This window comes from Lactuca saligna, chromosome 9, assembly GCF_052625555.1.
Source record: "Lactuca saligna cultivar CGN05327 chromosome 9, ASM5262555v1, whole genome shotgun sequence".
Lineage (NCBI taxonomy): Eukaryota > Viridiplantae > Streptophyta > Magnoliopsida > Asterales > Asteraceae > Lactuca > Lactuca saligna.
Window position 1 is genome coordinate 7064977 of NC_136425.1, and position 12308 is coordinate 7077284.

At 35.4% G+C, this 12308-nt stretch overlaps 1 protein-coding gene across 2 annotated transcripts; it reads left to right on the plus strand.

Annotated features, from left to right (window-relative positions):
* The first annotated feature begins 6403 nt into the window (after positions 1-6403).
* Positions 6404-9144, plus strand: LOC145014703 (basic helix-loop-helix (bHLH) DNA-binding superfamily protein). Of its 2 annotated transcripts, XM_078973136.1 has the most exons (3): positions 6404-6552; positions 7274-8738; positions 8881-9144. In XM_078973136.1, the coding sequence occupies exon 2, from the start codon at positions 7276-7278 to the stop codon at positions 8728-8730; it is 1455 nt and encodes a 484-aa protein (XP_078829262.1). In that variant the 5' UTR covers positions 6404-6552; positions 7274-7275; the 3' UTR covers positions 8731-8738; positions 8881-9144. The 2 variants fall into 2 exon arrangements, with proteins under 2 accessions (XP_078829262.1, XP_078829261.1); XM_078973135.1 differs by having other exon boundaries at positions 7274-9144.
* The last annotated feature ends 3164 nt before the right edge of the window (positions 9145-12308 follow it).

A 12308-nucleotide genomic window follows, 5' to 3' on the forward strand; every position in this document is an offset into this window, starting at 1 on the left:
TAGGCTTGAAAAGAAGTATTGCAGTTAAGGAGAGGTTCATACTTGCCAAAGCTGGAAACTTTATAGACTTAGAGACCAAAAAGAGTTCAGATCTAAAGTTTCAACTTCAGATCTTAGCTCAAACACAAGAAAAACTTTCTAAAAACCATCCAAAAGAGATCTAGGAAGAGATGAGCCAAGGTAACAACTTAATACCTTCAAAAAGGGTGCCCAGTGAAGTAGATATCTGATTCCCCACGGGTTCATTACTTCTAACCACTTGTTTTCCCCTAGATTTTCTCACTAAAATCCTTCTTCACAGCTTAACACACCAAGAAAGTACACACATACACGAATTTAGAGTTTGGAATAACAAGAGGCTTTAGAGGGGAGTCTGGGGAGGCCAATGCCACTCGTCGAGTCCCTTTAGTCCTTCATCCGTACAGATGCTTTTTAAGCCATGCAAAGGCTCCATATTGCAGATCCAACTTCCCAAGGCATGGTTATCACGTAAAGTTGCAAACTTTACGTGCGTGCAAAGCTCTAAAGCCTTAAAATGAAAAAACGAAGCTTGCAAAGAAGTTTTGCACTTGAGGGGAGGTTCATAATTGCCAAAGCTGGCAACTTTATGGACTTAAAGACCAAAAAGAGTTCAGATCTGAGGTTGCAACTTCAAATCTTAACTCAAACACAAGAAAATCTTTCTAAAAACCATCCAAAAGAGATCTAGGAAGAGATGAGCCAAGGTAACAACTAAATACCTTCAAAAAGGTTGCCCACTGATGTAGATCTCTAATCCACCATGAGTTCCTTACTTCTAACCACTTGTTTTCCCCAAGCTTTTCTCACCAAAATCCTTATTCAAAGCTTAACACACCAAGAAAGCACACACATGCACGAATTTAGGGTTTGGAATGACAAGAGGCTGTAGAAAGGAGGTTGGGGAGGCCAAATGATCCTTTAAATAGGGTGCAAAACCCCAGAAATTAGGGTTTCATCCTCCATCTCCTACTCGTCGAGTCCCTACTTTGACTCGGCGAGTAGGTTACTTAAACAAGTGGACCAACCCGCTGCTACTCGACGAGTCGAGCAACCAACTCGTCGAGTAAACCTTGAAATCAAAACAATCTTATAACAAAAGAAATCAATACCTGAGAATCGGGGCGTTACACTTTTGCTAATTCTTAATATAATGTTGTCGTTCTAAGAAAACATGTATAAAACAAAGCACAATGTTTAATTTGGTATATGATCTAATAAAAACAACTAATTAACTAGGTGTTTTGTTTGTTTGATAAGATCTAAGCACTTTTTATAATTTATTTATTTTAATTTACATGTGGTGTGATATTGTTATTAAAAAAGAAAAGCAAACACGAATCAATAAATTTAACATTTTTTTGGTAAATAAGAAACATATAGAAAGGAAAATATCTAAAATTCAAATCAATGTTATTAAAGATTCTGATTTTGATATTAAAATCTTAAAATCGTAAGATTTGATAAGTAAAAATTGATCCTTATCACACTAGGACCATTTCTAAATCAAATATATGCATTGAGATCTAAGGATCTTGAGTTCCCGACTATGGTCGTAAGAGTTTAACCTGATCCAATTTCATTTCTTTTGTTCTTAATCTATAGTCATATCTTTGATCTTCTAAACTTTCGAATATTGTAATTTATACTCTAAAATCACATGCATAGCCTAAGCAAGTTTTTTATGCTCGACTGCTCGTTAAAATCAAGCCTCAATTTTTTATGAGGGTGTGGGTGAAAATTTAAGTGTTGTTTCCACACAACTTGAATAAGCAACAATGAAGACTTCAATTTCATTTTTCAAGCACTTCTTTTTCATAACAAACTTATCAAATTTTAGCTAGAACTCTAATTTAACAACACAAGTATCTCCAAAAGACACCAATATTTTACACCATTACATACCATAAAAATCAAGACAATAACAACTGTGTTTTGACCAAAGTTTGAAACTTCACTATTGTTACAAATACAAACTAATAAGCATCAACGAATTTGAAAATATTATATACTACAAGAATAAATCATATATAGTTATAAAATTTTGCTTCGAAATACATAATTACGTATATGCATTCATACGTATGGTCACAAATGTTTACATATAATCATTAGCCGGAAAGACATACAATAAAAGCTAAAGGAAATTAATAGATTATTACTTGTAACTATTTGTGGTTTTTGTTTGTTTTCATCTATGTAATTAAATTATATACGTTGGAGAGTGATTGCGTTAGTCGGTACAAAGAGGGCAATTTTGCTCATTTTTACTTTTTTATTTCAAAAAGTACTTGATGGTTTGGTTGTTCATTTCGTTCATTGGAAAATAAATATAAGACAAAACTGCAAGATTGGTCCTTATGATATTTAAAAAACTTTAGATATGGTCTAAAAAGTTTTCCACTTGCATAGAATGTCCAAAATCAAGGTTTTTCTGTGTTTTTTATCAAAAAAAAAAAAACTTGAAAAAGACGGTTATACCCTTTTACTTTCTTTTTTATATTTTTTCTACTTTTTCAAATACTATTTTAATAATTTAATTTAAAAATAAAAAGAAAAGATAATAATAATTATCCCCCAACCCCACACACTCTCTCTCTCTCTCTAGATAAGAGGGAACTGGTCCTAAATACTTCTTTCTTGTTGTGTTAATGCTTTGGTGAAGAAATCAATTCCACCATCATCATCGAACCCACAACCCAACTGATTACTCAAGAAAAAAAAACTTCCATCCTTCAATAATGTATGCATAATCTGACGCAAATTAGGCCAAGGTCAATTTGGTACAACCCATCTATGCATAGAGAAATCTAACGGTTCATATTGATTCTCGTTTTTCCTTTTTTGAAATCTTTGGCATGAATTGTGTTTTCAAACCCAATCATGAATTATGTAACATCCCGTTCCTGGTACGCATTTAATTTATTTAAGTATTTATTTTGTAAGAGCTACTCGACGAGTTGGTAGCCCTAACTCATCGAGCAGATGCTAGTTTGGACGTATAATTTAAGTGGTCTACTCGACGAGTCGAGAGCCTTGACTCGACGAGTAGGTCCATCAAGAGGAAACCCTAATATTTAGGGTTTGCAACATATTTAAGCATCATATCAGGCCTCCACCCTAGCGTCCATCACCTCTACATCCTACTCTCGAAACCCTAATCAGCCCTTATGTGTTCTTAAGATTTTCTTTCCATTTGTGTGGTTTGAAGCTAGGAGAAGGAAGGAAACCCTTGGTGATTCAAGAAAGGCAGTAGATCTAGAGCTTGTGTTGCATTTCAGACCCGTTGGAGGTATAAAGCTTTTACATTGGCTTCTTTTCACTTAGATCTTCTTCTAGGATTGCATGTTGTCACTTTTGGACCATTTCCAAGGTCATTTCCGAGATTTGAACTCTTGGTGAAGTAAGGACTCCAGATATGGGCACTTTTGAGCTCTAGAAGCTTAAAGTTTCCACCTTTATTCAGCCATGGCCCTACTCCATGATGTAGACCTCTATTTTTGCTTGATATTGGTGTTTTAGCCTCATAACACCATGCATGCACGTAAAGTTAGCAACTTTACGTGTAATGTTAGCCTAAGGAGTCCAGATTTGTGAGTTAGAAACGTTGAAACTAATTAAAGTTGAATTTATGGATTTGTCCTATGAGGGACTCGACGAATTGTTCATACAACTAGGCGAGCCGAGTCGTGGTTCCCCTAACCTTCTCTGATTCTGAGTGAACCCGTTGAGTTAGGAGGTGATTCAGCTAGATGGATGTGATTAAGACTAGGAAACTAAAGAACTCATCGAGTCTGTGAATGGACTTGACGAGTTGACTCGTTTTGTCCCGATTTTGTACAAGATGGAACTCGACGAGTCTGTGAAGGGACTTGACGAGTTGACTCGGTTATCACGAAACTGGATAGCATAGAATTCGACGATTTGGGTTGACTGGGAGTTAACCCTAGCTTTGAATTTGACTAGAGCGTTGACCTTGACCAAGGGTATATTGGTCATTTTATCCTGTGAAGGATTATCAGATCTTGACTAAGTATTAATGTGATTTTATAGCCAGGGAGTCTTTGGAGTAGCTACCATATATTCCTCACCGCGAGATTTTACAGACAACTTTGCAAGGTGAGTTTTCCTCCAGTAGGAACGGGTCGAAGGCCCCAATGTCGGCCCGTTTATGTATGTTAGTATATGTCGGACTTAGGCCCGATGTCGGGGTTAGCCCAATGCAGTTTATATGTACCGAACCTCGGTCCAATATCGGGGCAAGCCGAGGAATGTTGTATGCTTGATGTCTTCGTGATTCTTGCATGTATTATTTGTGTGTTCCGAACTTCGGTCCAATGTCCGGGCAAGCCCGATGAAGATATAACTTATATGTTATGTGTTCCGGACTTCGATCCGATGCCGGGGTAAGCCTGAGGAAGCTTTACATGTTACATGTTATATATTTATGTGTTACGTGTTGTTATTATGATATATGTATACCGGGCTTCGGTCCAATGTCGGGCGAGGCCTGGTGCAGTGGGCAAGGCCCAGTATGTGTTATTGTATGGTATGTGGTAGGATGGGGGAGCTCACTAAGCTTCGTGCTTATAATTTTTAGTTTGGTTTCAGGTACTTCAGTTAGGAAAGGGAAGGACTCGGGATGATCGCATGGCACACACCACAAATTGATATGAGATTTTGATACGTTGACATATATTATGATATTTTGAGATACATGGTTTATGATTTTATATTATGGTAATGATATTTATGGTTTTAATGATGATTTAAAAATGAAAATTTTGGACTGTATTTTTGGGATGTTTCAAATTATTTGATTGATTTGGAGCGAGGGAACCCTAATTTAGGCATTTCAGATTTTTAGTTCATCTACTTGTTTCATTTACTTTTACTAGGTTTGGTGGTAGGTGTCACTGGTGTGAGGCGAGGAAGAGGATGGTGTGAGGCGAGGAATAGGAAGGGTAGAGCAACGATATAAGAGGGATAAGGGCAAATCCATGACCAAAGGAGATGAATGAGCGATGAGAAACAAACTGGATTTGATATGTGTTTAATTTCTCTAATGATTCCATCGACAACAACCTTTGGAGCTGGTTTGCCTGAATCGAAGCTTCACTGGATGTGATCATCATCATGCCGCCACTTCTCGCCAAGGGCATCGACACTTAAATTCTTTCTCAAGACATACAAGGCATCAACACTTCGATTCTTCTTCAAACTCTTGGATTGAACCTACATTGTTACTTCTAGGTTTAATCTCTCATTCTTAGAAAAACTATAATCTAATCTCTATGGTAATTGTAATATGATTTTGGTGATTGAACGATTTCGTGTTCCAAAATTAATTTTGAAGAACAAACGATTTTGTGTTTATTTTCTGAGTTTTTTTTGGTATTCCACATTCCGTATTCATATAAGTGTGTTTCTTTTGTGTGTATTTGTTCTTGGTTCCATGGAGAGAGAGAGAGATAATTATTTTTTTCTCTTTAAATTAAAATGGTATTTGAAAAAGTAGAAAAAAAGAATATAAAAAAGAAAGTAAAAAAGTATAACCGTATTTTTAAGTTTTTTTTTTTGGATTAAATAAACAGAAAAACTTTAATTTTGGACATACTATGTAAATGAATTTTTTTTTTGGATCGTATCCAAAAAATTTTGAATACCATAAAGACAAATTTTACAGTTTTGTGTAAATATAATTATTATGATTTTTCTTTTTTATCATGAGAAAGAGACTCACGGTAATTCCCAATCATGTTTTTTATTTGTTTTCATCTCTACAATCAATATATGTTGGAAAGTGATTGATTTCGTCGATGCAAATATTGCAATTTTTCTGGTGTCGACTTTCTTATTTCAAAAAGTACTTGGTAATTATTCATTCCGTTAATTGGAAGAAAAAAATAATTATTATTATGGCTTTTTTTTACCATTGAGAAAATTGGCAAAGAAGTCGGGATTTTTTACTATGTTAAAGTCGTCGGAGACATTGGTAAAAGACACATTGTAAGCCCCAACTAAAAACATATATATTTTAATAGTGGATAACATATGACCATATTATATTATTATACTGACAAACATATATGTTGTAATAGTAAATAACATATTACCATGTTATATTTATTATTGATGCATTTTAAACACAATAAATGAATTGAATTATCAATAATATACAAAAGAAGCAACCAATTATAAAATAAAATATAGTTAATATACTTTATAAATCATGAACCCAAACCCAAACATTTATATTTCATTTGTCTTTTGCTTTTCCAACGAAAATGCAAATGTTAAATAATAGTAGAATTATATGACTAAAAATGTAATTTTCTATTTTAGTTCTATCCAATCCTTTGGGCTCGCACGTTAAATTAAAGTCCTTCGGATCAAAAGTGCACGCCACACCGCCTTTGATTCAGTCACATGGTACACGAGCATCTATACAACTATTTTGCTTTCTCTGCTTCCTTTTCTTCATATTTCTCTACCATTCATCGGATCTTCTCTACGATTTCCTCTGTTTTAAAGGTATAATTTCTAATATCTTCTTGCTTCTCTGTCAAACCATTGATCTGTTGCTGTTTTTTTGCATCAAAATTCGTCGAATTCGGTTCTTGCTGTAAGATCTAGGGCTTATTGTGATTTTTTTAGCGAGCTTTATGAACAAATACCGCCGTCAGCTAGTTCAATTTGCTTTTTTCTGGAAATCTATGCGCCTTAGGTTCAGAATCCGCTGGATGTTCTGAAATTTAAGTTGCCTTGGCTCTATAAAGCAATAAATTCTGGGAATTTGGTTATTCTGTTCTTGCAGATGGACCCAGAAAATCTACGAAATATGCCAGAATTCCCAAATTGATTATAGTTTCTAATTTTGGGCCAAAATTTTATTTAACTTACGATTTCATATCTATATCTCCAAACATCTTAGAAACTTTTCAGGGGCAAAGTTTACAAATTGATTATGGTGCTGTAGAAAACTTTTGAGGGCAAGAATTAGTCTTCTTTTTTCCTTGAGAATGTTTATTTTGGTCATTTTACTTGTTAAAAGCTTATATAGTCATGATTTATCCCATACACAAAAAAACTGAAAAACTATGGAACTTTTCTATGAGATTTTAGAAAAATCATCCAAATTCCCCGAGATTCATGAATTGTAAAAAAATGAGTATGAGATGAAGATGGGGACTTATAAATTTTGTTTTATTGCTCACTTACGTTGGTCAAAATCCTTAACAAATTCATTTTACAGACATGGGAGACAAATTTGGGTTAGAGGAAGAAGATAAAGCCATGATAGAGAACGTATTGGGTCGTGAAGCTTGCGATTACTTGTTATGGTCAGCTTCAAATAAGCTATCCGATGAATTCAGATCAAGAACAAGTGACTTAGGGGTTCAAGATGGGCTTCGAAAGATTCTCGAGGGGTCAGACTGGAATTATTCCATTTTCTGGCAAGTTTCCAATTCAAAATCAGGCAAATCCGCTTTAATCTGGGGCGATGGCCATTATAAAGATTCAACAGAAACCCAAGCTGGTGGTGGGCATGGAACCAATAGGAAAAAACGGGTTCTTCAGAAGCTCCATTCTTGTTTTAAGGGACACGAAAAAGGAAATCTTGTAGCAAAAATGGATTTAGTTTCTGATGTGGAAATGTTTTATTTAACCTCGATGTTTTATCTGTTCCCATTTGATAAACCTTCAAGCCCTTCTCAATCTTTCAACACGAGTCGATCCGTTTGGGTTTCTGATACAAGAAGCTGTGAAGAACATTACCAATCAAGATCCTTTTTAGCAAAATCAGCACGCTTTCAGACACTCGTATTTATCCCGCTTAAAAGAGGAGTCTTGGAGATGGGTTCTTTTAAGTCGATCCCAGAAGACCAAAGCTTCATAGCAATGGCTAAAACTTTGTTCAATGGATGCCACCCGAAAGGATTACCCAAAATCTTCGGTCAAGAATTAAGTCTCGGTGGTAATAGTAATGGTAATGGTAATGGTGGTCCGAAATCCGGTCCAATCAGCATCAACTTTTCCCCGAAAGTGGAAGAAGATGTGGATTTCGGAGGGGAATCATACGAAATACCTTCGAGAAACGGTTTCGGAGGGAATTCTTCCAACAATGATAATGAAGGGAAGATGTTTCCCAACCATGTGATGAATGGAGTATTGAATTCATCGCAATCAATCCAATCATCATCACCAAATCAAGACTCGTTAATGGACAGAAAGCCAAGAAAAAGAGGAAGAAAACCCGCAAACGGAAGAGAAGAACCGTTGAACCACGTGGAGGCGGAGAGACAGCGACGGGAGAAACTAAACCAACGGTTCTACGCGCTCCGAGCGGTGGTCCCCAACATTTCAAAAATGGACAAAGCGTCGCTGCTTGGTGATGCGATTTCATACATAACAGATCTTCAATCAAAGATAAGAATGATGGAAGCTGAAAAGGATGTGATGGGTGCACCCGAGGTTGATTTCATGGCTAGAAAAGATGATGCGGTTGTTAGGGTGAGCTGCCCGTTGGATGAGCACCCGGTTGCCCGGGTTATAAAAACATTTCGGGAACATCAGATGGTGATGCAGGACACAAATGTTTCAACCACAGAAGACGGGAAGGTCATGCATTCCTTCTCGTTTCAGGGTCTTGCTGGTGCTGCTGTTGCACAGCAGCTCAAAGAGAAGCTTGAATCCGTCTTTTCAGATTGATAAAACCTGTAAGACAAAATCTTGTATTTTTTTTAGCCTCAATGTTTTTGTTAGATTCATGAATTGTGGGGGGATGTATCGTGTATTGATAAAAGTATTTGCATATTGTGAATTTATGATGGATTGGATTGGATTGGTTGGTGGTAACAGAAAAGAAACAGAAGTGGAAAACCTACGAAGCAGCAGTTCAGGAATTGACTAATGGTATAAGTATTGGTGGTGTAGCCACTAGCAACAGTCTGTATCGATGTTCAAATGTGTAATGTGCAATTTTTCTTGCATTACATAAAAATCATCTCCAATATTGTCATTTGTCGATTTGGAAAATGAGTTTATATATTTATCTGTATCATTTCATTTTACTGTATCAAGTACTTCTCATTCAGTCGGTTTATTTTCAGTAAATTATATAAATAGTCTGTGGATTGGGGTCTTTATTTATTATTATTATTATTCAACTCGGATCTTCCGTATGGTTTAGTTTTGTTACGACCTTGGTTCAGACATAAAATGAATAATATAACTTTATTGATTTAAGTCCCTCGAGAATATTAAGTTTGGTTATTACTTTTTTTCAGTCTCATGAAAGGTCTTTATGGCTTTAAAACTTTTCATAAACAGTCTTTATGGCTATCACCGTGTATTTTAATCATTATATCAAAACATGTGCAAAACATGTGAGGGCAAAATCAACTTTTTCAAACTAAAACTATATGGATCATTTATAAAGCACAGATTTTCCAAAAACAATGCACAAATTTTCATAGCAAGGGAATGTGTTCCTAATACCTGCATTGGAAAGACAACTCTCAGAAGCCTTATGGAGGCAATTGGGATGAAATACCAATCTTGTTGTTGTGTATGTGAACTTTACAATCAACTAGATATGTTATATTGTGCTATTTAGCATCACCATAAATAAGATGGTCCAATGGATTAGGTTGATTGTTCCAATTAGACAACTTTATCTTCTAAAAGAGATATCACAAAAGTCCGAGAGAAAAAAAAAAGTTTAAACAAAGAAAGAGATGTATGATGAAGTAGGAAAACAAAATTCCAGGAACTAACTGACTTGGATTTCTATACACAGCTATTGGCATTAGATTGAGGTATCTCTCTCTTCCGAGCTCAGGCTATTCTCTTGTTGCCATCGGCCATAATTGGACATCGATATGTGAAGAGGATCACAAAAATCCAACACATGTTTTTTAGAATAAAAGTGGGACGAGTCCACATACACAAATGAGACCACCATCCCACACCATCTTCATGGAAAACTTTGTTTTCAGATCATTATCCAGTGTTGTCCTCCCTCATTGACGTTGAGGATTCAAGTCGCGTCGTGGACATAGATGAATTTAAAGAGTATAGTTTAGAAATAGGTTATATTTTCCATTTCAAAAAAAAAAAAATGAAGATGGAGATAGATGACGGAGGTCCGGAGGCCGGATCAAAGATGAGAGAAGTAGAGGAATATATGGGGAAAATATGGGGGTGACGGTGAAGGTGGTGTTTGGTGGTAATGAATGTGACTGTATCAACGTGTATCGATGCTGAATGATGTAGAAGGAGTGGTCGGATTGGAAGTTAGGGATAGTAGAGGGAATGTTTAGGGTTGGAGACTTTGGGGTGGGGGTGTTACTAGAACCACCCGTTAAGCGTTGAATGGATGACTTAATATTGATGCCCGTAGTTGCAGCTATCGGTGTTGAGTTGTAGTTTTCGATGCTAAAGGTACAAGAAAATGGAGGCAGGCGTTGGAACTACCAAGAGCGGAAAAGAGCGCAATGCTAAAATGGTTGATCCATTGGATTGTTAGCATTTTACGACTTGCTTTCAATTTTAAAAAAATGGTCCTTATAGTTTTCAAAAAATGATTTTGTCCTCACATGTTTTGATTTAACCGACTAAAATAAACGGTATTAATCAAAAGGACCGTCTATTAAAAGTTTTAAAAGCATAAGGATCTTACATGGGACCAAAAAAATTAAGGACTAAACTTGGTATTTTAGGAAACCACATAGGCCATTTATGAAAATTTGTCATCGTGTGTGTGTATATATATATATATATATATATATATATATATATATATATATATATATATATATATATATATATATATATGGATTAATATAACTTTTATTGTAATAGTTTATTCTTGTTATTTATTCATATTTAAACAAAATGGTGACACCATCTCAACCCTTATATCCCTACACCTACCCTTACCCCTACTATTCCTTCTTCCCCTATTGTTCTTTCTGTAAAAAGTAAAACATTCTTTCTTTCCATCAAACCTTACCCCCACTATTCCTTCTTCCTTTATTTTTCTTTCTGTAAAAAGTAAAACATTCTTTCTTTTCATCAAGATTTTATCCTGTCTAATTCTCTAGTTGTTGGAGATGACAATTGTCTCTTTCTTCAACATGTATGTTGCTCACCTCACTATGGTTGATTCCAAATGAATTTTCCATGCTTTATAGTTAAATCTATGGATTTTAGTCTATCGTCCCTAACATGAAGTGACTGTCATGAAGACGAAATGAAAAACAAAGATCTTGATTTCAAGATATGGAATTCATAACTGATTAAAGTCAAGTTCTTTAGTTAAATCTTTGGATGCACGTAAGATCAATCACTAATGGATCTAATTTCTCCTTCATAGGTCATCATTTTGTGTACCTAGAAATTTGAGTTGGAATAAAGTTTTTTGGAATCGAACAAAAAATATAACGATTGATTAAGGGTGGTTTCGGGAGCAATGGGGGATGGGTGTAGTGTGAAGGGAGAGGATGAGGGTCACCACCAACTTTCTATCAAGGTTGTGATAGTCACATCGAAGAAAAAATATTAACTCCGAGGTGGGAAGGGAAGTGAGAAATCGAAAGTGTGGAGTAGGGTTGGGAGAGTGGGACCACTTGGTTTTAATAATGATGAGTAATAATATAAACTAATTAACCAAAGTTTAAAGATTAGATAAGGTTTTATTAATCTTTTTATGTATATTGAGAACCAACATCGAAATAAAATCAAACCATAGGGATGATTAAAGTTTAAAAAAATTAAAACTAAGCTGAATGGGGCCTTGTCGGATCAGTAACATCCGGTTTCGGGATGTTTCTTTATTTGGAATGTAGGGCTTTAATTGATCAAGAAAAGGCATCAGGATTTATGAGATGATGTTTTGGTCATGAAGGAATGGGGTTTGTGGGCTAACAGACTATAAGGATTAATTTTGGGTTGGAAGCATGTAACATCTCGAAAATCATAAGGTAAAAAATTCATTTTTAATATATATTCAAACATGCATTTATCTTTATTCAAACATTTAAAGTATCCCAGAGAAAAACAATTATCAGAGTAAAATCCCAAAATCACGAATTGTGGAAAAATCCGTGTGTAAGTGCTGCTATCAAGCCGGGCCCTTCCCTTTCGATCTGGAAGTACCTGAAACCATAAACCACAAACCGTAAGCACAAAGATTAGTGGGTTCCCCAAATACCACATACCAATATATCAAACGAGCGATAAATATCATACATATCCAATCAATAAAAATGTTATGTGCCAACCAT